General features: G+C 46.0%; 1 protein-coding gene across 4 annotated transcripts in view; it reads right to left on the bottom strand.

Moving 5' to 3' along the window:
- Positions 1-22,565, bottom strand: part of XYLB (xylulokinase) — a 164,347-nt gene extending 141,782 nt beyond the window's left edge. The window contains exons 1-8 of one of the 4 annotated variants that reach the window (XM_045005311.1): positions 22,308-22,565; positions 15,756-15,838; positions 12,670-12,739; positions 11,197-11,277; positions 9,623-9,709; positions 6,732-6,860; positions 4,806-4,871; positions 2,500-2,572 (exon numbers count right to left, since the gene is read on the bottom strand). In XM_045005311.1, coding sequence (XP_044861246.1) covers positions 2,500-2,572; positions 4,806-4,871; positions 6,732-6,860; positions 9,623-9,709; positions 11,197-11,277; positions 12,670-12,739; positions 15,756-15,838; positions 22,308-22,361 — 643 coding nt within the window. In that variant the 5' untranslated portion in view covers positions 22,362-22,565. Of the gene's footprint in view, positions 1-2,499; positions 2,573-4,805; positions 4,872-6,731; positions 6,861-9,622; positions 9,710-11,196; positions 11,278-12,669; positions 12,740-15,755; positions 15,839-21,919; positions 22,050-22,307 lie in introns of those variants that run through there. The other 3 variants (XM_045005314.1, XM_045005312.1, XM_045005313.1) reach the window with 3 other exon arrangements.
- Between the last annotated feature and the right edge of the window lie 2,034 nt (positions 22,566-24,599).

The following is a 24,599-nucleotide window of genomic DNA, read 5'->3' as shown; positions in this document are numbered from 1 at the left end:
CAGGATGAATTTAGGCCAATATGCTTCCTCTTCATGGAATCAATCATAGATTATTAGGGTTGGAAGGGACCTCAGAGGTCATCTAGTCCAACCCCCTACTCAAAGCAGGGCCAATCCCCAGACAGATTTTTGCCCCAGATCCCTAAATGGCCCCCTCAAGGATTAAGTTTACAAACCTGGATTTAGCAGGCTAATGCTCAAACCATTGAGCTATCCCTCCAACTCTTGACAAAGGCCTTAATTTAGTATGTTCTTCTTTGGTAGAACATAAACAAGTATGCTAATCTACAGTGTGCCTCAGGTACTTAGAAAACATTTCAAAACATAAAAGCCTCTCCATATCAAGAGCTGAGTAGCTGTTCTTTAAGGTGTTTTTAAAAATAAAAAAAAAAAAAGTAACAATGCCTCAAGGTGACACACTCAAGTATTTTAGGTCCCAAATGTATCTTACTTTTAACATCTGCAAAACATACTTGGAAATCGTTCCTCATTTCCCACAGTGTAGTTAATTTTTTTTAAATCAACCAAGCGAGGGTGTTCTGCTGCTTATGGATAGCGAGTCATGCCTTATGAGATTGGGCCTTAAAAAGGAAACATTTTAAATTGGAGTAAGTAACATTTCCTAGTGTAATCTACAACTTTAAAGACATAAGTTGTTTAGTCCTCTAGTGTAACTTGACAGGGTCTTTAAAAGCCTATGTGACCTGAAGTTAAACCTACAGAAATGAAGAATAGATTATTTTGAGAGATGTATTTCCAAATGCAATATACAGGATCCATGGAAAGAGATCAAGTGAACTGCAGGAAATTGTACAAGACGAGAAAATAACAGGCTTTTGTAATCAGCAGCAAAATAACTATAGCATAATAATTATTTTTTAATACTGGAATTAGAATGACCTCCCATTATGTTAATGGAAGACAAGGGAATGGAAGACAAAATGTAACTTAAAAAATACATGATCTTCAGTCTAGTAAAGACTGACACTGTAATGTCTTCCTTCACTCTCTCATCCTTTTCACACAAAAATTTAATAAATTTTATATCCTCAGGACTGAATATTTACTCTAGGTACTTAAATGTCCAGAGGAGCAACAAAATTAGAAGGGCACCATATGTGTAAGTTAGAGCTGGTTAGAATGCTATATGTTATCTGTGGAAAAAATTCAAATGAAACAAAATATTTCCCATTTTGTTCAAAGTTTTTCACAATTTTTTTTGTTTTTTTGACTAAACCAAAAAATATTTCCATTTCAAAAACTTAAAAAGTTGTTTTTCCTACCTATCTTCTCTCTCTGAAAATAGTTTTCATTGAAAAACAAATGGAAAATTTCAACCAAAATGAAAATTTTCTTTTCATTTGAAAAGTCATTTTTTCCACACACACAAAAAATCCCAAAGAGTTTTGACCAGCTTCAGTTTAAGTACAGTATTTCGGGGTTGATCCTCCAAAGTGCTGAGGTGCTTTGTGAGGGACTAAGCACCCTCAACTCCCAATAAAGTCAATGGGTTGCACTTCCTGACTATCCATAACCTGCACTAAAGATCATGGGAATGACGGGTGCACAGAATCTTTCAGGATTTGGCCCATTGGGAAAGATGATGCAGACCTACAAAAATTATTACTGAAGCTTACTGAAACTTAAAGGTAACCTGCAAAGAAAAACGTAATTGGGCTAGTCACCTTTTTGCCAGTGTTATGATGCAAAAGGCCTGTTTTGTTCATATTTATTTATTTTTTGCTGGTTTTTTCCTCTTTAAATTAGCAATTAAGACCCTGTCTTGGCTCACTTTGATGACTGAAAAAATACCAAGACAATGTCATCACAAGAAAGTGATGACATCAAGCAATTGAAAAGGGAAGGGATTTTTTACTTAGATCATTTAAAACCCTTTTATTTGTTTGCTTTAGTTAACACCAATTTAACAACATCAGCTAATAAACATTTTAGAGAAAGGATGTTTTTGTTATAAATTTGTCCACCAATTAAGATGAGAAAGCTCATATACATGTTATGAGACCCAGTCCAAACGACGGAAGAATAGAAATATTAGGAATGTCAAGTCTAAGGCAACAAAAAGCAAAATTATAACTTTGACAGACATTTCAGACATCCTTCATACATCATAAAGCAGAAAAACAAAGTGCACAAATCCATTTTTGCAAAAACCTTTGAGGGATTCTGTAAGAAAGTAGAGGTTAGAAAAAGAGAGTGAGTGTGAGTTTTAGAGTGTGTGTGTGTGTGTGTGTGTGTGCGCGCGCACGCGTGCATGCACATGCATGTATGCACGTGTGGACAAAGGGCTGACAGAATTAAGATGAACACTAAAATGGGAATAATTAATTCAGAGCAGAGCCACAAGTTCAAATACGCTCATCATCAGAGCAGTAAGATTTGAACATGTGGGAAACATCTTGCCTCTCTTCTGCTCATGATGGGGAGACAAAGGGAACTCCCATGCTAGACTGTCCCCACCAAAAGAGACACAACACTTACCATCACAATAATCGATGGGTGCATAAGCACTTAGAAAAAGGGATGCTGCAAAGCTACTAACCACAGAGATTCTCTGAAACAAAAAGATAACATGAGATAGTAACTCCCATGAACATTCATGCCAAAGCAACTGCAGTTTGAGAAAATGAAAGAAACAAAATATTAATAAAATCTCAGCAATGGGTACTGTCTGCCAGAAAAAGAAGTACTACAAGGATTATCCAGTAAAATTTTCCTGCCTGGGCTTATAGAAAACATCCATATAAAAAGGAATCTTATAATAAAAGATTTTAATAGCTTTTAGCTCTGAAACAAATAAAATATACACAACACATTAGCGTATTCTGCCTTAGCATGAATTACTGCACATTATGCATGAAATCTGCATTCAAAAAAACAGGGAGGCAGAAAAATCAAAGCATGGATGACAGCACAGAAACCATACCGACACCATCCATCAGTGAATCCAAAGGGAAACCAAAGTTAAACAAGGAATAGATCTTACAAACTTCTGCTGCCTCTTCTGATAAACTCTTCCATCACCCCTACATGGGCTCTTGTCTTCCTGAGTCCATCAACTTCTTCTTAAGTCAGGCAACATAGACCACCCCTGCAGTTAGCCCTCTGACAGCCATCAGCTATGCATGGCAACGCTACCTGCTACTATGCCACAAAATAACTGCTCAGAGATAGATTGTAGATGGAATCATAAGGATGGTAGGCTTTCATGACCCTCTATCTCTTTTGAGGCTCTACCCAGGGACGCATCTAACATGACTGAGGAACACAGGCCCTGCCCTTCCTAGTGCCCCAATGGATGCTAACTGCCTGAAAGAGAACGAGGAGTGTTGGGTTAAAGGTTGGTTCTGGCTCAACTCTCTAAATCAGCCATCAAAACAGGCTGGCATAGTGGAGGGAACGTACTGCATCCTCTATAAAGTAGTGAGCTGCCAAGCTAGTGTGTGCTGCCTGAGGATCCTCAAGCAGCATTCTTCTTACCAAGACAGAATTCCTCCTGGGAGCTCCAGTTGTAATACGGCACTACCACATTCCTTTCAGCACAACTTGGGAAGCCAAAGTTACAATCTAGTCCTCAGCCTCTAGACCCACTCTGATCAAGGGCTCAGATCGCAAAGATCCCAGTTTAATTCACTTCTGTATTTGGTCTTAAATTTGTGACCAGAATATATAGTCTGTCTTCCATCCATTCCACTCCAACCCACACTAGAATAAGGGGTGTCACAATGACATTCATGCAAATACAGACAGAACAATATTAAAGAAAATATTTCTTTATAAAGCATATAGTGAACCTGTGAGACTTACTGCTGAAGGAAGTCAACTGGTCCATATTGGTAATGGATTTTAAAAGCCCTGGAAATTTTATCAAGTGCAGTAATAAATGCCAAATCAGGAGTCTCAGACAGATCTCATGCTTCAGGGTGTATGACCTTCCCTCACGTACAGCACTGCCTACATGTATTACAGGGGTTTATCACCTTGCTCTGAAGCATGGAGTATCAATCCCTGCTTGAGGCAGAACATCAGATTTTCAGCCTTGAGCAGTTAAAATAATATTGTGATTGTTGAGTTCTGAAATGTCAATAAAAAAGGAAACTTTTGTTTGAAATGCGTAATTTATTTTCAGAGGGGTAGCTGTGTTAGTCTGGATCTGTAAAAGCATTCGACGAAGTGGGTATTCACCCACGAAAGGTCATGCTCCAATACGTCTGTTAGTCTACAAGGTGCCACAGGACTCTTTGCTGTAATTTATTTTATAATTCTAGAGATCAAAATAACTTTCAAGGGCCAATTTGTTAAAAAGGGCTCAACTCAATCTCCAGTTTTTCCTGGGTAACACTGCCTGGCATCTGTTTTGCATCAGCAAACATTGCACTGATGCATGCAAATAGCTGTTCTATGGGTGTATGAACTGTGCATAATCACTTGTTTGTGTGAGCAAATGTGGTAATACCCGCACAAACTGGTGCAAATACAATTTTGTGCAGGCAAAATTAAGGCCTACTTTTTAAAAACTTCAATTCAAAATGTTGTGACCCAGAAGTACTCACAATGTTAAATGCATCATTCTAAAAGGATCTGATATTTGATTTTCATCTGCCAAATAACTGACAATTAAAAAAAACAGACACACTTTATAAAAGCATTAGTTATTTTGCATTATGAAAACTAATTCAATAAACAAAATGTACTTCTTTTTAGCAAAAACTTTTTTATATTTCCTTAAAAAAAATAAAAAGATTTTCAACTGTGATTTCCAGTAAGTGGATTGAAGTTGAGCCAACCTCAGTTTGTGCGTAGACCTCAGGATTCTGGCTGTAAATCTTTGCTATCTGGTTTCCTGTAAAACGCTGAGAAAGAAATGCAAATGCTTAGGAATACAAACACTAAATGGAGTCAATAATCATTAACTCTGTGTAATGAGTTCAGTACATTGCACTCTGGATATTTAATTTGCCTGATGCATGATGAAAGTCAGTGCACAGCAGGCAATCTGCACTAAACAGGCTATAATGCATAGTCTCATTATGAGAATTTTGCTCACCTTTTGGAAAAAGGCTGTGAAAAAGCATTACTATCCATAATTTATGTTTCAGAAATGACAATTCAATGGAATGAATCATACTGATTACATACAGAGGAACCCAATAAAATGCAAACATTGGCCTCCAAAGCTTTAAAAGGTTCCCAACTTATACAACTCTGTATGGGTGGGGTAAATGGGGGACAGGGTGTTTCAAGCCAGAAATAACTAATGGCTAAGGAATAATTATTTCTCATATATGTATTAAATCATATAAAAGAAAAATGCTTAAGATACTGAACTTGTTTTAAGTTAATTCATTGCCTGTTATAAGTTAAAAAGAAACATTTTTGCACTGTTTAAAGTTTCATTTCAACTCAAATGAGCATACACTCTGCACAACAATGAATCAAAAAGAGCTATGCATATGGATAGGAGCATATTTTAATAAACTTACCATCACTAACAAACTGACAACCAGGTGCTATTTACATATGATACTTGTCTAAAACAGTGGTGCGCAAACTGGGGGGGGCGCGCAAGAGGTTCTCTGGGGGGGCGCGAAGAAGCTAGAATCCTGCAGTTCCCAGAGGACCCACTGCCATACTAGCAGGAGTAGGATAAAAACAGAGTGGGTATTGGAGGCGGGACAGGACCAGGAATAAAAAAAAGAATAGTCCTCCCGCACCACAAACAACATGAATGCCCCAGCCAGCAGCCACAACTCTCCAGCCGCCCAGCTCTGAAGGCAGCGATGCTGCCAGCAGCAGCGCAGAAGTAAGGGATTACTTCGGATTACAAGTGATGAATGGGGGAGACATAAATTCCGTGAATGGTAATGGGGGGCACGACTGGAAAAGTTTGTACACCACTGGTCTAAAAGACTCCTCTCACTCCATGACATATTGTCACAACTGTGGTAGGAGGAGCTGCCTGATCTGAAGCCCCATTGCAATAAAAAGGGTGGGGTGATGGGGCATTCTCTGTTATGGTCGTGGACCTTTGGAACTCACTTATGCCCCAGGTCCACAACAAGTCTGAGTTTGTTAGCCTCCATGAAGCCCTGAAAGGTCCATTTTTATTCCCTTACCTATGAAGAGATGGGTGTTGGGTAGGATTGGATAGTGGTGTTGCTGGGCTCTGGATGTCTTGTTTAGAGACGTTTATTAATTTAACTAAAATTAAATTTAGAAATACTCTGAAATATATTTTATTACTGTGGGCATCTGCATGAAAGCAAAAATTGAAATTAATCTGCTCCAGCATCGTTTTCCTCATTTAAACTCAGAGACAGTCCTCAGCTTGTGAAAATTAGCATAGCTCCACCAGCTGAGGATCTGACCCACAGAATTACAGAAGTAACTTACAGTAATAATTCATCCAGTCACTCTTTCTGCCAATGCAAGTTTGCTTCATACAATGGATTTTGTAGTGCTTTGACTAGTCTAATTTTACAACGCCCAAGCAATAGAACATCACCCGTTCCTTTGTGAGGCTATTCCAAAGCCCCATACATTTCACTGCCAGACAGTTTTTGTCAATATTCAGACTAAATTTACCTTTTCATAAGTTTCAGCCCCATACTGATATCACACTTAGTGGCTTTGGACAGAATTATTTTCTAAGTTCGCAATGAGGTACCAGTGACTCTATAAGAACTTTCATTCTTTCCTCCTTCAGTTCTCACCTCGCATGCTCGTGAACCAGTGATATCAGCTAGGTGCTGTGCCCCTCCAACAGCTTTCTCAAGAGATACGCACTGAGTAGTAGTACTCGAATCCATCCAGACAGGGCTGTCACTGACAGAAAAACAAGCCTGGGGAAAAATATAAATCATCATAAAGATTATCACTCCAGGAGGGACTTTCACACTAATGACCAAATCCTGAAAAGGTATTTCTGCCTGTATTAGGCCCAAATACAATAGAACATAAGAACAGACTTAGTGGGTTACACCAAGTGTAATTCTACGCCTTTTTCATGATTTGTCCAGATTATACGCCTTTTTCATGACAGCATGACAGGCGAAGTATTGTCTGATGGAGCCACATCTGCCCCCTTCAACATCACCAACGGCGTGAAACAAGGATGTGTTCACGCTCCTGTCTTATTTAACCTGTTCTCTGCATGCGTCCTCAACCATGCAATGAAAGATCTGGATCGAGGTACATATATGAAATACCGGCACGATGGTTCCCTTTTTGACCTCTGTCGCCTGAATGCAAAGACTAAGACAGTGCAGAAACTCCTTCTTGAGGCACTCTTTGCCGACGACTGTGCCCTCATGGCTCACACTGAAAATGATCTTCAGCACATTGTCAACAAGTTTGACGAGGCCTCGCAACTCTTCGGACTAACTATCAGCCTCGGAAAGACAGAAGTTCTCCATCAACCTGTACCTGGATCAAATGTTTCTGTCCCAAGTATCTCCATTGATGGCACTCAGCTTAAAGTATTGGAGAACTTTAAATACCTAGGTAGTGTCATATCCAGTGATGGATCACTGGATAATGAGATCAACGCACGAATATCCAAAGCAAGCCAGGCACTTGGCTACCTGCGTGTCAAAGTTTTAAACCACCACAACATCCGGGTGTCAACAAAACTGCTTGTGTACAGAGCTGCTGTTCTTTCATCTCTTTTGTATGGGTGTGAAACATGGACACTATATAGGCGTCACATCAAGCAGCTCGAAGCATTCCACATGTGCTGCCTCCGCAACATCATGAAGATCCGCTGATAAGACAAAGGGCCCAATCTCGAGGTCCTCAAGAGAGCCCAGATGACAAGCATCGAAATGATGATCATGAAGTCACAGCTACGTTGGGCCGGTCATGTCAGCCGCATGGATGCCAACAGAATCTCCCGCCAGCTTCTGTATGGTGAGCTCTCCCAGGGCATCCGGCATATAGGTCGTCCACGAAAACGTAACAAGGACACCATCAAAGCCAATCTGCAGTATAGCATATCAAACCCAGGGACCTTGAGGACGCCGCCAGCGACAGAACACAGTGGCGTGCAACAGTTAGAAATACCTGCATCGCCTTTGAGGAAGACCGCTGCCGGTGTCTACAAGAGGCACGCAAACGACGTCACAGAGCACCAGCATCGCACAACCCACTGACTGCGAACTTCCCATGCACCATCTGCAGCCAAATGTGCACCTCTAGAATTGGCTTGTATAGCCATCAGAGGGCAAATCATGAGACCAACAATAGATGATTTGCTCAGATTTGTCAACATTGGATCGATGGACTACCAAGAATTCTAGCCCAGTATCCTGTGGCCAATGCCAGATGCTTCAAAGGGAATGTACAGATCAGGGAAATTATCAAATGATCCATCCACTGAGGCTGTCATCCAGTACTAGCATCTGGCAGTTAGAGGCTTAGAGCATGTTAGAGGACACCAAGAACATGCGCATGGAAATAACACATTGTTGCACTGGAGATCCCTCACTGTCAGACTCTACACTCATGTACAATCCATATAAGTCAGCATGTTGGAGAGACAGCCAGTGGATTTGCAAACAGTGTGAAAACCCCAGGCCAAACCTCACGTTGGAGAGAAGAAGCAAGCTGTAGCTACCACTCTTTTATGTATCTTGCGGTAGCTAGCCATGGGCCAGCTATGCAGGTTACCAGGCCCTGAAGCAGATGCTGGGGCTAAGGATTCCATTCCTGAGCTCTGCTTTACTTCAGCACAGTTCTCTCACAGCGTAGTCCTTTTGTTCCAGTTTTCAGGATTTATCCCTATGGATAACTACTGTTGTTCTTATTGGGGTTGTACTGACATTGTTGTCTCCAATGACTAGGTATGGTCTTTTGGGAATTCTTCACGTGACACTCAGAACACCACTATGCAGTATTTTAACCCAGTCCCCAGAAGTTCTTCACAAGTTCATTGCAGACAATATTTTCATTTGGGAATCCGGATATACAGATTTAAGATTTGAATAGACCAGTTGTACAGATGTCTTTTTCAAATGTTTAAAAGTTCTTTCTGATCTCAAGGTGGGAAAGGCTGGTTTCAAGATGCAACTTGAATGTAGAGGACTTCAATAGACAAACAGATCTCTACTTTGCTTATATCTTTAAAGGAGAAGGCTTTTTAAATCTATGTCCACAAACCACAAAACAACCCCAAGCGGTCACCCTGTGCACAGGAACTCCTAGGACCATAGTTTGAACCTTCAGAGATAAGTCTATCCTGTTTCACATAAGTTTTCTTGCTAATAAAATGTTGTGAGTTGACTGGGAAATCAGATCTAAACATATTATCCATAATGGCAAAGATGTTTAAAAAATATTAAGCTTTATAAAACAATAAACAGACCCCTTGTCGCACATTGTGGTGCTCACTGGGTGCTGCATGTTTTAACAAAATCACATGCTGTCATGCCGGGGGAAGATGAAATACTGAACTCCCTGGGATAAAGGGAAAAAAATGTATACTGCAGTGGCTTCTAACAAAGACAGGCAAAGGGAATATTTTGGAAGGAAAAAGCAACTATTCAGCGTCAGAAAAAGGAGTGTGTATGCTCACTCTCCCTTCAAAGCTCTTCATTGCACATATTACCTTTAGTAATTGATGTAAAGGAGGATCAGGTGATAAATTATTTAAAATTTGGCTGGCTCCTTCTTTCCAATACACGCTTCCATGTTGCTGTAGAGGATAAAAAATTTTAAATTAAAGATGGCCCCCAGGATGTCAAATACATATTCCGATCTGGATTTCAAACATTAAATGGAGGAGAACCATGTCCAAAGTGGGACACAGATTTATTGATTAATTAATTCATTAAACAGTTTACCTTTTTTGGAGACATCCAGGCCAATTAGATCATTTAATTACAGTTCAAGAATTAGCAATGTATGTACCAAATCCTCAAATACGGGAATTTATCTGGCAAAAAATGTAGACTATTAACTAAAGCAGCATTTAGTGGGCACTACTATAATATTGCTCGTTGCAGCTATTGCCTTACCCAAGAATTCTACCATAGAACGGCATCTATATAGTGCAGTCAGGGCTCCACTGAGTGACTTTCTGTCATTTTGGGCCCGACACACAGGGTTAGACTCTTTGTCTACTGATTAAAGCAGGGAAGTGGGAATCAGAGTGCCTGGGTTCTTTAATCATATTCAAGGTACTCTGTCTGCCTCTAATTCACTGTGTAACCCAGAGCAAGTCCCTTAGGCACCACTAATTTGGGGTATTCAACTTGAAACATACAGCCCCTGATTCTCTGAGCATCCAAATCTTTAACTGAAGTCAATGAAATGGCAAGAGTTCAGCACCTCTGATTAACCAGTCCTAGGAGTTTGAAGCTGAGCAACTGACAACGGAGACACCAAAAATTATTGGACACTTTTGATAATGCCTGCCTTAATCTCTCTGCACTTCACTTTACACAACTGCAAAATGGGTCTAAGACTTGCTTACCTCACAGGCATGGTGTGAGGCTTAATTGTTGAATGAATGTCTAAGTGCTTTGACATCTTCAGAAGAAAGGCATTATGCAATATAGGCTAAATTAGAGAAGCCCTACACAAGTGCCTAAGCGAGAGGCAACATTTACACACAAGGCAGCCATCATTTGGTTTCTATTATTCCTGAGGATGCCTGGTGCACTAACCAGCAAAAGAAGAGCTCTGATGAGAGGGATGCTTGCTACACCTTGAATAGATTTTGCATGTTCAGCTCTTCACTACGTACATTCCCCCCTCTCTTTACGTTCCTGTGAAATAATCTTGCAGACATAGCTGCTCAAACTCTGCCTCCATCTCCAAGCATGGCTCAAGTTTGCAAAACCTTAATAGAGCCCCGTAAGTGTGAAGAATTTAAACATGAAACCATCGAGTTGAACACACAGCTAGTCTATGTAACCATACTGTTATCCTTGTCCTCTCTGTCCTATTCTCTTCTTCCAGTTGTATACCAGTTGCATCTTGTATTAAATTAGCTTTTAAGTTCTTCAGGCAGAATCTGTCTCTTATTATGTATTTGTACAGTGTCTGGTACAATGAAACTTTGATCTTAATTGAGGCTTTTAGATGCTATTGTAATACTACTAAATAATAAGTATCATTATTCCTTAATACTCTGTTGAGGACATACAATATGATTGATTTTTCCCTTTAAAAACTAACCTGTCCAGCCCCAGAAAAAGCTCTCACATGAGAGAAGTTAAAGCCAGAAGACTTCATCTTCTCCAAGATCATATCCAGAGCCTACAAGAACAAACAGAATCAAGAGTGATTGTAATGAGCTACCAAATTATGCATACTCACAGTCCTCAGAATTAAATTGTAAGTATCTGTCATCACTGATAAGGGTTCAGTAATAGATAATGAAAAATTAGCTAATGACTAGGGATTTGTTGAGAAATTGAATAAATTACTTTATTAAGCAGGAGCCCATTTGAAAAAAGGGAACTACAGAAAAAAATTCTTCAAACAGGTTGAATCACAAAGGATAAATCATTAGATCTTGGCTCTTTTTTTGGTCTTCCTCAGGTTCCAATATATTAAAGAGACATTGTTGAGGTTGACAGGCGCAAAATGGAACAATTTATTTTGTTCTTACATTGGAAAACCTATGGAATTCTTTGTGGGGCAAGGTCCAATCTTGGAAGATGCTGAGCATCCTCAACTCCCACTGATTTCAATGGGAGCTATGGTCATTCAGCACCTCTGAAATTCAGATGATTTATTCAGATGGCTAAATATGGATTTAGACACTCAAGTCTAAAATTTTTGCTCTTGCCATGAGATTTTTCAAAGGACACTCTGAAGTAATTTAGGACCAAAAATTAATCTACCTTTACACAATCATTGCTGTGACCTGGATTTTGCCACCCTTACTCACGACTTCACTAGACAAGATGCCTTACTAGGACTACTTACATAGTAAGATTCTACTCAATGTGAATACGCGGTACAGAATCTGGACCTACATGAGTAATTTTCTCTGGATCGTGAATATGTTTTTAGAATACAAAAGGAAATCATCAGTATTTTAAGCTAAATATTTTCTACCATTATCATAAAGGGCCTGCACTACAAAGTTTTATGATCGGCTGCTGCAGAACCAGCCAGCCGAGGGAAACAAAAACTGGCTAATAAATCTTATTCTCAGAGGATGAAATTAACTCTGATGTTGCACAAACAAAAAAGTAAACAAAGCAAAGCCAAACTGGCTCCTTTTCCATATGAAACAAAGACAGCAAACAACGAATGTTTTCCTAATTAAAAAAAAGAAGGAACATGGGCCAAATTCTATCCAGCAGATGCAATATTCTGCAATGTTCAGCTGGGCTGAAATGGGTTCAAAATCAGTTATGAAAGAACTATTTTTCATGCATCTAGTAATAAAAACAATGGAGAGTGAAGAAACAAAAGCATAACAATTTAAGAACTCCAGCTTCACTTGTTCATGATGTGAAAATTTCCATTTCAAAGAGATAGATCTGCATGCAAAAGAAATAGAAAACAAGCAAACGAAACACCTTAGCTTGAATGGAAATCTTAATTGCTGCTCATAATTATAATCCCGAGTTAAGAAGATAAATCATATAACAACACAAATATACTCAGGCAACCAAAATTAAAACATGTTCTTACCTTGACCCACATTAACACAGGTGAAGTCACTGTCAGCTTATCACTGTGGACATGGACACCGCAATGAGTCCTGCAGAAAGATGATATTTTCTCTTGAGGTGGGAGGAGGACCTGTCTTTTTTTCACATTTGGTCATTTTTCCCCCTCCAAGCAGTTTTTTCACATGATCATTTATGATCAAAGAGCACACGGTACTATTTAGTACACAGCAAGGATAAAAACAAAGTTAGAACACTCAGCCTGCTCTCTGGAACTAACATTTTGATATTTTGACTAGTCACAGGGAAAAAAAATAAAAAAGTCCCTGTTCCTGCAGTGAGATCTAAGAGGGTAGACTCCTACATTTGCCCAGTACTCTGAAGTCACTGAGGCTCTGCATAGGTGGAAGGGTCCACCTGCACAGATCTCATGCAGCAGTAAACTCGTGGTCTTTTATATTCATGCTGGTGTCCTACAAGGCAATTTGACACTAAAAGCCAAATACCCACACAAAGACTATCCAAAGTGAGCCCTTGTCTATACTACAAATTACTTCAATACATCTTACATCGCTCAGGGGTGTGAATAATCCACACCCCTGAGCAACAAAAGTTATACTGACCTAAGTGCCAGTGTAGACAGTGCTATATTGGTGGGAGAGCTTCTCCCACTGACATAACTACCGCCTCTTGTGGAGCAGGAGTTATTAAACCGATGGGAGAGCTCTCTCCTGTAAGCTTAGAGTATTTTGACAGAAGCACTACAGTGGCATAGCTGCATCGGTGCAGCTGCACCACTGTAAATGATGTAGTGTAGACAAAACCTTAGTGTGCAAAATGTGCATGTGCATGATACTTTATGTCAGAGTTCAGGGCAACTGCACCTGTATCTCCCCTTGGTGGTTCAGTGAAGGCACCAACTCTCAGGCTTCCAGCTCCCTAGTTGTTGCCTCTCTTGGATGGAGACATCCATCTCTCTCCCTTCTGACCTACAGTTCCCTGCCTTCACTGCATATTTCTCAGCCTAAATATTCTGCCTAAACAAACCTGCTTGCTTTCTCTTTAGTGATTGCTATAGATATAGGTGCCACACACCGTTTTCTAAGCAGGCCTACTTTATTCTTAAGGTACAAAGCATTACAGAGAAAACATTAAAAACAATAAAAGACTTGGGAGAAGGGATAGCTCAGTTGTTTGAGCACTGGCCTGCTAAACCCAAGGTTGTAAGTTCAATCTTTGAAGGGGCCTCTTAAGGATCTGGGGCAAAAATCAGCACTTGGTCCTGCTAGTAAAGGCAGGGGGCTGGACTCAATGACCTTTCAAGGTCCCTTCCAGTTCTAGTAGATAAATAATAATAGGCGATATACCTATCTACACACATGCTAATTAGCCTACCAGAGTACATCCCAACTCTAACATGGGTTCTGGCAGGATAAGTCCTTCAACACCCCCACCCACCCTAAGAGAGTCCTTTTGGTTACAAGTTCATCATAGCTTCAGCTGAGAACAAGCACACTCATACAATGTTCAGCTCCCTTTTAGTTCAGGGGTCTCTGAACTGGAGTTTCCAGAAGCAGGTAATTAGTACACAATGGGTCTCTCCCTCCAGGGCATATCTTCAAAAGGTTGGCTTCAGAGGGTGAATTTGCATTCCCATCTCCCCAAGCAATTTCCTAGGGAATCCACATGTTTTGTTCCAAAAAGACTTTCTGAAGTTCCTAATATCCTCCAGATATTGCATTAATCTTGTCTTCCTGATAAAGAAGTCCCATACAATCTCACGATAGTACATAAAAATTTGCATTCTAATACAATGTACCCCAAAGCTATTAACATTAACTCAATAAGGTTTAACTTAATTCAATAGAATTCATTCACGATATTATAGGATATTGTCAGTCTGCCACACTGTACACCTACTGCAGTTGTTTGTGATTATTAAGCTTACTCATATAAATTGATTAAGTGCATATGCAAACAGCTAATCCAGCACCTAAATCCCGTTCTTAAATAACGGACATGGAGTTTTTGATGCACCAATTAAACTTAGTCTGTCAGTCATAACACCTTCTAAACTTCCTAATGTTTACTATCAATGGTTTCACATCACAGCATGGGTGAAATCCACTTCTTGTCATATAAAATTTGATCAAGCAGGTTTTGTGCAAAAAATCTGCAACTTGCAGGATGGAATGTATACACTCCAGGCCACAGATTGGAGTAAAACGCACTGCCCTTCTACATCCCCTCAGAGCATTTTTGGTCAATGGATCTGGCTCCAGCATATTCCCAAAGGTCCCTTCCAAACCTTATTTGGTGTTGGCATAGCATCCCCTTTCCAAACACAAAGGCAATATTTCCAACTCTCAATTTTCAAAAAACTCATGAGATTGACTTAAAAATCAGGAGATTTTTAAAAAATGATAAATTAGGGGGTACTTGGTATTTGCTTTTTGGTTTCTGGTCTTTTAGAATGCACTCACTTCATGTTTTCAAGTTTTTTGCCACAACCATGAAAGCTAAAACCTTTCTTTTTTAAATGAAAGCTGAGATTCTCCTGCAATCAGAGGATTCCAGAAGCTGAGGCTTTAAGAAAAGCACTAAACATCACAAGAGTTTACATCACCTTTGCAGTGTTGCCAAATATCACACACTGAGACAAGCTGGAAATTCTGTTCATGCCTCCACACTCAGTAGATCCATGGGGTGTAACTGGAGTGAAGGCCCTTCAAAGGTACACCACATTGGACTGAACATCACACTAACTCAGGGTAGGCAACCTATGGCACACGTGCCGAAGGCAGCACACAAGCTGATTTTCAGTGGCACTCACAGTGCCCAGGTCCTGCCCACTGGTCCGGGGGGGGCTCTGCATTTTAATTTAATTTTAAATGAAGCTTCTTAAACATTTTAAAAACCTTATTTGCTTGATATACAACAATAGTTTAGTTATATATTATAGACTTCTAGAAAGAGAGCTTCTAAAAATGTTAAAATGTATTACTGGCACGCAAAACCTTAAATTAGAGTGAATAAATGAAGACTCGGCACACCACTTCTGAAAGGTTGCCAACCCCTCCACTAACTGAATAAAATTCAAAAACATACCCAAATTCCGGAAGGTCTTTGTCAAAATGAATGTTATCCTCATAGATGACTCTCAGCTGCTCATCAATGGCAATAACTTTAAGCTGAAAGAAATCAAAAGTGCACAAAAATGTAGGCCTACATTTTCAAAAGGAGGATGGTTTGTAAAGAGTGGGTTCTCAGCAATTTCTGAAAACCAAGCCCTTCAAGGTGTCTCAAGTTGGGCACACAAAATTACTATAAGCACTAGCGAGGCACTGCAGCTGGATAGCCTAAGAATCAGGAAGGCACTGCTGCATCAGTAATATCTGGTTCACATTTGGAAGTTTATCTTAGCAACTGTATAAATGAGAAACTTTTTTTAAATGACAGCTTAAATTATGCAGAAGTGAACAGCTTAGGCCCTACATGCATAAAAAAGAGCTTTCCACTCAATGATGGGAAGAATTTTTTTTCTGGACAATTGTCATTTGTATAATACCAGCAAGGTTCAGAAACAGCCAGTGTGCGTCCATGCACCATATCAGCACTCCTTTGAAGTGCTATCTTGCTCTCCAGAATCTCAGATTTCACTTAAAAACAAAAATGTAAGGCCTTGTCTGCACTACAAAGTTAAGTCAATGTAAGGCAATGGAGGTGTACACACTACAATGCTCCTCCCACCACTGCAACTCCCCGGCTAGGGCGACCTAATAAAACCACCCCAGCAAGAGGCATAGCGCTTAGGTTAACATAGTTAGGGTGATGCATTGTCAGTGCAGACACTGTGTTGCTTATGTCAACTTAAGTGGCCTCCAGGAGGTGTCCCACAATGCCCACCATGACCACTCAGGACACTGTTTTGAACTCTGCTGCCCTGCAGCCAGATATACAGCTATGCACCCCTCCTCTTTTAAAGCCTTGGGAAGTTTTGAAATTGCTCTTCCTGTTTACTCGGGGTGGAGAGCTAACATAGCTACTGCCCAGTGGACTGTGCTGACTCCATGCAGCAAACATGCTTCTGCCTGGAGTATGCTGGAGGTGGTGGATCTCCAAGGTCTGTGGGGAGAGGAGGCTGTGCAGTTACAGCTCTGCTCCAACCATGGGCGCCGACTTATATGGGCTCCTGAGGCTTTAGCCCCAGGAATATTCACAGACAGGGGCTCTGCTCCAGCAATATTTGGAGCTAGGTTTCTCCCCTGCTGTGCGCTGCCGGCAGCCCAGAGCCTTTTAAATCCCAGCCACGGCAGAGAATCAGAGGGCTCTGGGCTGCCTGCCGCGGCGGGGAGCCCAGAGCCCTCTGATTCCCGGCGGCGGCTGGGATTTAAAAGGCTCTGGGCTGCCCGCCGCGGCGGGGAGCCCAGAGCCCTCTGATGCCCGGCGGCGGCTGGGATTTAAAAGGCTCTGGGCTGCCCGCCGCGGCGGGGAGCCCAGAGCCCTCTGATTCCCGGCGGCGGCTGGGATTTAAAAGGCTCTGGGCTGCCCGCCGCGGCGGGGAGCCCAGAGCCCTCTGATTCCCGGCCGCGGCTGGGATTTAAAAGGCTCTGGGCTGCCCGCCGCGGCGGGGAGCCCAGAGCCCTCTGATTCCCAGCCGCGGCTGGGATTTAAAAGGCTCTGGGCTCCCCGCGGTTGCAGGCAGCCCAGAGCCCTCTGATTCCCGGCGGCGGCTGGGATTTAAAGGGCTCTGGGCTCCCCGCCGCAGCGGGAAGCCCAGAGCCCTCTGATTCCCGGCTGCGGCTGGGATTTAAAAGGCTCTGAGCTCCCCGCGGTTGCAGGCAGCCCAGAGCCCTTTAAATCCCAGCCGTGGCTGGGATTTAAAAGGCTCTGCGCTCCCCCGCGGTTGCAGGCAGCCCAGAGCCCTTTAAATCCCAGCCGCGGCTGAGATTTAAAAGGCTCTGCGCTCCCCGCGGTTGCAGGCAGCCCAGAGCCCTGTAAATACCAGCCGCGGCTGAGATTTAAAAGGCTCTGGGCTCCCCGCCACAGCGGGGAGCCCAGAGCCCTCTGATTCCCGGCCGCGGCTGGGATTTAAAAGGCTCTGGGCTGCCCGCCGCGGCGGGGAGCCCAGAGCCCTCTGATTCCCGGCCGCGGCTGGGATTTAAAAGGCTCTGGGCTGCCCGCCGCGGCGGGGAGCCCAGAGCCCTCTGATTCCCGGCCGCGGCTGGGATTTAAAAGGCTCTGGGCTCCCCGCGGTTGCAGGCAGCCCAGAGCCCTCTGATTCCCGGCCGCGGCTGGGATTTAAAAGGCTCTGGGCTGCCCGCCGCAGCAGGCAGCCAGAGCCCTCTGATTCCCGGCGGCGGCTGGGATTTAAAAGGCTCTGGGCTGCCCGCCGCAGCAGACAGCCCAGAGCCCTCTGATTCCCGGCCGCGGCTGGGATTTAAAGGGCTCTGGGCTCCCCCCGGTTGCAGGCAGCCCAGAGCCCTTTAAATCCCAGCCGCAGCTGAGATTTAAAAGGCTCTGGGCTGCCCGCCGCAGCGGGGAGCCCAGAGCCCTCTGATTCCCGGCCGCGGCTGGGATTTAAAAGGCTCTGCGCTCCCCGCGGTTGCAGGCAGCCCAGAGCCCTTTAAATCCCTGCCGCGGCTGAGTTTTTAAGGGCTGCGGGCTCCCCGCGGTTGCAGGCAGCCCTGATCCCTTTAAATCCCAGCCGCGGCTGAGATTTAAAGGGCTCTGGGCTCCCCGCCGCAGCGGGCAGCCCAGAGCCCTCTGATTCCCGGCCGCGGCTGGGATTTAAAAGGCTCTGAGCTCCCCGCCGCGGCGGGCAGCCCAGAGCTCTCTGGTTCCCGGCCGCGGCTGGGATTTAAAAGGCTCTGGGCTCCCCGCGGTTGCAGGCACCCCAGAGCCCTTTAAATCCCAGCAGCGGCTGAGATTTAAAGGGTTCTGGGCTCCCCACCGCAGCGGGCAGCCCAGAGCCCTCTGATTCCCGGCCCCGGCTGGGATTTAAAAGGCTCTGGGCTCCCCGCGGTTGCAGGCAGCCCAGAGTCCTCTGACTCCCAGCCGGGGCTGGGATTTAAAGGGCTCTGGGATCCCCACGGCTGCCAGCAGCCCAGAGCCCTTTGAATCCCAGCCTCTGTCCGCTGATTGCCCCCTCCCCAGACCCCTGCCCCAACTGCCCCCCAGAACCTCCACCCCCTATCTAAGCCCCACTGGTCCTTGTTCCCCGATTACCCCCTCCCGAGACCCCTGCCCCTTGGGACCTCAGCCCCTATCTAAGCCTCCCTTCTCCTTGTCCCCAACTGCCCCCTCCTGAGACCCCCCCAACTTCCCCCCCCAGGACCGCACCCCCTACCTGTCCCCTGATAAACCTCTTAGACTCCCATGCCTATCCAATTGCTGCCTGTCCCCTGACTGCCCCTTCGAACCTCTGCCCCATCCAACTCCCCCTGCTTCTTGTCCCTTGACTGCCCCCCGGAACTCCCTACCTCTTCTCCAACCCCCAAACCGCTTACTGTGCCACTCAGACCAGCGTATCTGGCTCCATGCAGCTCCAGACAGTTGCTGCCATGCTCCCCCATGGAGCCCACAGCCCTCTCCCACCCCCAGCACCTGCCTTCCAGATTTGAACACCTCAAAATTCAGGAGTGCTCAAGCTCGGTTTGGGCAGCTTTTACTTCATTTCTCCCAAATCAGTTTCCCCTGCAAGGTGCCAACTGAAGGTGTTGGAGAACAGAGAGATCAGGTGGCCTCCTAATGCCTGGAAAAGAGACAAAGGCCGGAGGAGGGAGTGTCAGTGCCTGTGCGGACTTCTGGGAAGTGCACGGTGTGGAAGGGAATGCTGTGATGCTTTGGAACATCTCCATACAAAGCCAGTCAGGACTCTGGGGGAGCCTCCTCTCTCGGAGCATACTGTCTCCAGGGCAAGAAGCTTACACCTTCCTGGGTCTGACCTCGGAGCATTCAGCATGCCCTTCCACGTCATGCACTTTCCAAAGTGAGTCTGCCCAGGCTGGTCCTGGGGCAACCAGAGGTTGCTGCACCCCAACTCTGCAGTCAGATGTGACTCTCAGCCAGACAGTAAAACAGAAGGTTTATTAGATGACGGGAACACAGTTTAAACAGAGCTTGTTGGTACAGAAAACAGAACCCCTCTGTCAGGTCCATCTTGGGGGGTGGGGAGCCCAGAACCAAGTTCTGGGTCTCTCCCAATTTCCCCAGCCAGCTCCAAACTGACACTCCCTCCTCTGGCCTCTGTGTCTCTTCTGGACAAGGAGGCCACCTGATCTCTTTGTCCCCAACACCTTCAGTTGGCATCTTGCAGGGGAAACTGAGGCACCCACACAGTATTCAGAGAAAATATTAAGAACATTCCCACTTCATCACAACAGATGCAACAAAATATAATACTGTATATTGAAGTAGGCAAGTGCTGCTTCTGACTTTCCACTTTTAATTGACCCTTGTAATCTTGTGGCACTGACGCGTTGTAGCTTCATTTTATATCGGCTTACAGGGCGGGAGCGGGGGGGCACCACCATTTTGGGCCCCACCAAAAATTATACAAACCTGCCGCCTATGGCTCCAACTATAGGAAATTTGACATCTATGCCAGATGCATGAAGGAGAAGAGCTACCATAAGGATATGCAGCAGTGCCAAAGAGCTGAAGCAGGCATACCAGAAGGCAAGGGAGGCAAATAGTCGTTCTGGTGCGAAGCTGCAGACATGCCACTTCTACAAGGAACTGAATGCCATCCACAGTGCCAAACCCTCCTCCACAACCAAGCTCCACAAGGCAGCCCTCCCAAGATACCGTTGCCAAAGGATTGCAGATTACCTCCAGGAAAGTTTCCTAGAGATCTTTGTGGAGGATTCATGGGACATCCCGGTGTGCATAAACAAACTGTTCTGCAGGGCCCCCTCTGCCTAGCTGTACAGAGGAGTGAGAAGCAGATAGCAACTGTACCTGTATTGGTTATTTCACTACCTCTTCCAGCTTGATTAAAAAAGTCGTACAGGAAGATATGTGTCCATGCAATATTGAAGCAAAATGAGTACTTACCAGAGGTACCCTCCCCTGCATCAGACTCACCCACCACAGCTGGAGTGCTGAGAGTGGCTAGACTGCTCAGGAGTCAAAAAGAAGTCCTGGCTTGCCACGCTATTGGATCTCTGTCACCTGTCCCCCATCCTTCTCCTCCTCCATTTCCTCCTCCAGCACATCATCCTTGGGGTTCACTCTGGTGGCCTCTTACTCCAGCCCCCAAAGTATCCACGGGAGCTTGGTTGTGGAGGAGGGTTTGCCACTGAGGATGGCATGCAGGCTCCCCAGACTGCTTAGTGCTAAGGAAGAGAAAGTTCTCTGCTATCACCTACTGCTGCCTCCACATATCAAAGGCAGAAACTTAATTTTCTGCATGGGGAAACTATCTGTAGCCTGGATTCTAACAGAAATAAGAGAAACAGGTAATGGGGGGAACACAAGGCACCACTACCATGATGGAGGGGGACCTGAGGGGGACACAACCTCTGTCATGAGGGAGGAAGTGGTGGGAGTAATAGAAGGGCATAGAAAGGTGACACACGGAGAGTTTGGGGGACAGAGAGAATGGAGGAATACAAGGAGCCTCTAGTGTATGCAATGACCTCAGCCTACAGAAGCTAGGAAGTGCACAACTTTCAAGTGTGTATGCATGTTGCTGCACATATTAAATAAAGCACAGGAGACATAAAACACCTGTGACCAGACAGAAATTTAACTAGTAGTTTCTACCGTCTTCCCTTTATTTCCCTCTCTTCAGTTTGAAGGGGGGCAGGATAATGTAAAATCAGTGGGCCAATTTTGGACATTAGTACTATTGACCTTTGATTTCTAACTCCAGGAACCCAGTGAGCCAAGAACCCAGTCAGAATTTCTACTGTCTTGCAGCAGAGATCAGCAGTTTCTATTTAGTTACTGTTACTACATATTGGTGACAATATTTTGCTTATTATCAAAAATATATTGCTAACAACAAAGCAAGGAAAATACAGATGAGAAAACCACTGAAGCACCGGGTTTCATAGGCACCTAGCCTGGAAGCATTGGATACAAGAGCCAACGTCATCTACCAACAGCATTGCAAAAAACGTGGACACCAAGCCAAACTTTGTGCCTGCCTCACCCCCAGCCCCCAAATCAAAATCCTGGCTCCAAACACGCCCAAACCTTGCGGCAGTTCAGCTATGAACTCTGCACTTCGCCCAGGCACGCGGTCTGTGCCACCCCCTCCTCACCTGCCTCCACCCACGTCTCTTATCCTACTACTACTACAGCAGCGGGGGCTTTTTTCCACTCGCCACCTCCCAGCCCTGTGGGCGACCACGTTAGTCAGACTGTTGCTCCCGGACTAACCCCCTTCCCCACACGCAGAGGGCCGGTGGGGGGGGGGGTATTACGCTGACTGGGGACTACCCCAGGCTCTGCCACCCGCCCGGGCGGCCTCCCGAGCGGCTACTCTGTGCGCTCGCTGGGAAGGGGGCGGAAACCGGGGGCTGGGCTCGGCCTCTTCCTCTCACTACCGAAGTGGGTTGTGCACAGGCGGCAGCTCCTCCCTGTTCAGCCGCCGGGGCTCGGGCCTGGCTGCTCCCCCCGGGGGAGCGGAGCCGCCAACCGCCCGTGTACCTGCTGGGTGCTGAAGTCCCATCCCAGGTAGCAGGGCGCTGCGGAGGCGGCCATGGTGCAGCAGCAGCGGGCTGCGCGCTGGAGGGCGGCCCCTAGCTGCGCGCGGGCTGCCCCGTCGCCAGGCGAAGAGGCCGCGCGAACCGGCAGCCAACCTCCCTCGGCCCGGCCCAGCCCCTCAGCGGGGGAACTGCCCGGACACCCCACGCAGAGCCCGGCCCCTAACAGGCGCGGGGCGGAACCGTCCTAACGGCCGCTCAGCCTGTGACACTGATCGGGGGGAGGGACCTGCCCTAACAACCCCTCAGCATTTGGCGGGGGGGGGGGGAAACCTGCCTCAATGACCCCTCAGCGTGTGACACTGCCGCGGGGGGGGGAGGGGGAACCTGCCTCAATGACCCTTCCACATTTGGCACTGGGGGGGGGACCCTCCTCAATGACCCCTCAGCGTGTGACACTGCGGGGGGGGGAACCTGCCTCAATGACCCCTCAGCGTGTGACACTGCGGGGGGGGGAACCTGCCTCAATGACCCCTCAGCGTGTGACACTGCGGGGGGGAACCTGCCTCAATGACCCCTCAGCGTGTGACACTGATGGGGGGGGGGAACCTGCCTCAATGACCCCTCAGCGTGTGACACTGATGGGGGGGAACCTGCCTCAATGACCCCTCAGTGTGTGACACTGCCGGGGGGGGGGGGAGGGACCTGCCCTAATGACCCCTCAGCATTTGGCACTGATGGGGGGGGAGAACCTGCCTCAGTGACCCCTTAGTGTGTGACACTGTGGGGACGGGAACTGCCCTCATGGACCTTCAGCATGTGTGACACTGATGGGGGGAACTGCCCTAACAGCCCCTCAGCATGTGACATTGATGGGGGGGACTTGCCTTAATGACTCCCTCAGTGTGTGACATGGGGAGGGGCTGCACTAATGCACCCTCAGCATGTGACACTGATGGGGGCATGGGCGGTGAGTTATATACCCACGTGGTGCCTGGACACCAGCAATATTCAGAGTCCAGAGGCCCAGCTCCACCAATGTTTGGGAACGGGTCTCCCCACTGGCCCCACCTGCCATCACCCCCCGCACCTTCCCTGAGTGTCCCCTACCCCATGCATGTTCCTGGGCCCGGGAGGGAGCAGAGCATCCCTGCCTCTTCCATGCAGCTCCATGCTGCCTCCCTGCAGCAACTGCTGCTGCAGGGTCCTAGTCCCCCCCATATCAACTGCCATATCGTCCTCCTCTCTGGCCCCTGTCCTGGAGCTGCCTGCCTGCACCCCAAACTCATCCCCAGCCCTGCCCCACCCCAGAGCCCATACCCCCAGCCAGAGCCCTCACCCCCCTGCACTCCAACCCTCTGCCTTAGCCCTGAGCCCCTCCAGCACCCCAAACTCCTCATCTCCAGCCCCAGCTACAGCCCTCACCCCCCACACTCCTACTCTCACCCTGAGCCTCTCTCACACCCAAACCCCTCATTCCCAGCCCCAGACAGAGCCCTCATTCCCCTGCACCCTAACCGTCTGCCCCAACCCTGAGCCCCCTCCTGCATCATGAACCCCTCATCCCAAGCCCCACCGACACAGCCCTCACCCCACACCCCAACCCTCTGCCATAGCCCTGAGCCCCCTCTCACCCCAAACCTCTCATCCCCAGCTCCAGACAGAGCCCTCACCTCCTACACCCCTACCCTCACCCTGAGCCCCTCCCATACCCCAAACCCCTCATCCCCAGCCCCACCCCAAACTCAGCCCCACCCCTGCACCCCCTCCCTCCCCCAAACTCCCTCCCAGAGCCTGCACCCCTGTGACGTTATTGATATGAATGGGAACCATATAGAACATGGGTTGCAACCAAGGCCCTGTAGTGGCACCAAATCCTAAGTAAAGGGGGTCATATAAGGTGTCTAAGACCAGGTTCTGGGTTGCTGGTTATGATTATGCTGTCTGTATGTCTGTGTATCATTTTGTAGTTGAAGTTATAAGTATTCGCTCTGTACTGTCTGTATTTTGTATTATGCTCTGCCTCTGGGAAGTGTCCCAGACAAGCTGATGTTAGCCCTGCATAGCTGGCTTGATGGCCCATTAAGGACCATCAGCTACACAATTGACCCATGGAGAGAAGGCAGACACGCCTTGTGACTCAGCGAAGTATGCAGAGACTTGTCCTTGTGACTGCAGACTCCATTTTTGCTGTAATTTTCCACAGTGAGGACAAAGGGATTCTTACACCTGGAAAAGTCTATATAAGGCTGATGCATCATCTCCATTTTGTCTTCAATCCTGCTTCTGACCTCTG

Source organism: Mauremys mutica, chromosome 2 (genome assembly GCF_020497125.1).
Source record: "Mauremys mutica isolate MM-2020 ecotype Southern chromosome 2, ASM2049712v1, whole genome shotgun sequence".
In the NCBI taxonomy this organism is placed as follows: domain Eukaryota; kingdom Metazoa; phylum Chordata; order Testudines; family Geoemydidae; genus Mauremys; species Mauremys mutica.
The sequence above is the reverse complement of the archived record's forward strand: the minus strand, read 5'-3'. Positions and strand labels throughout refer to the sequence as shown.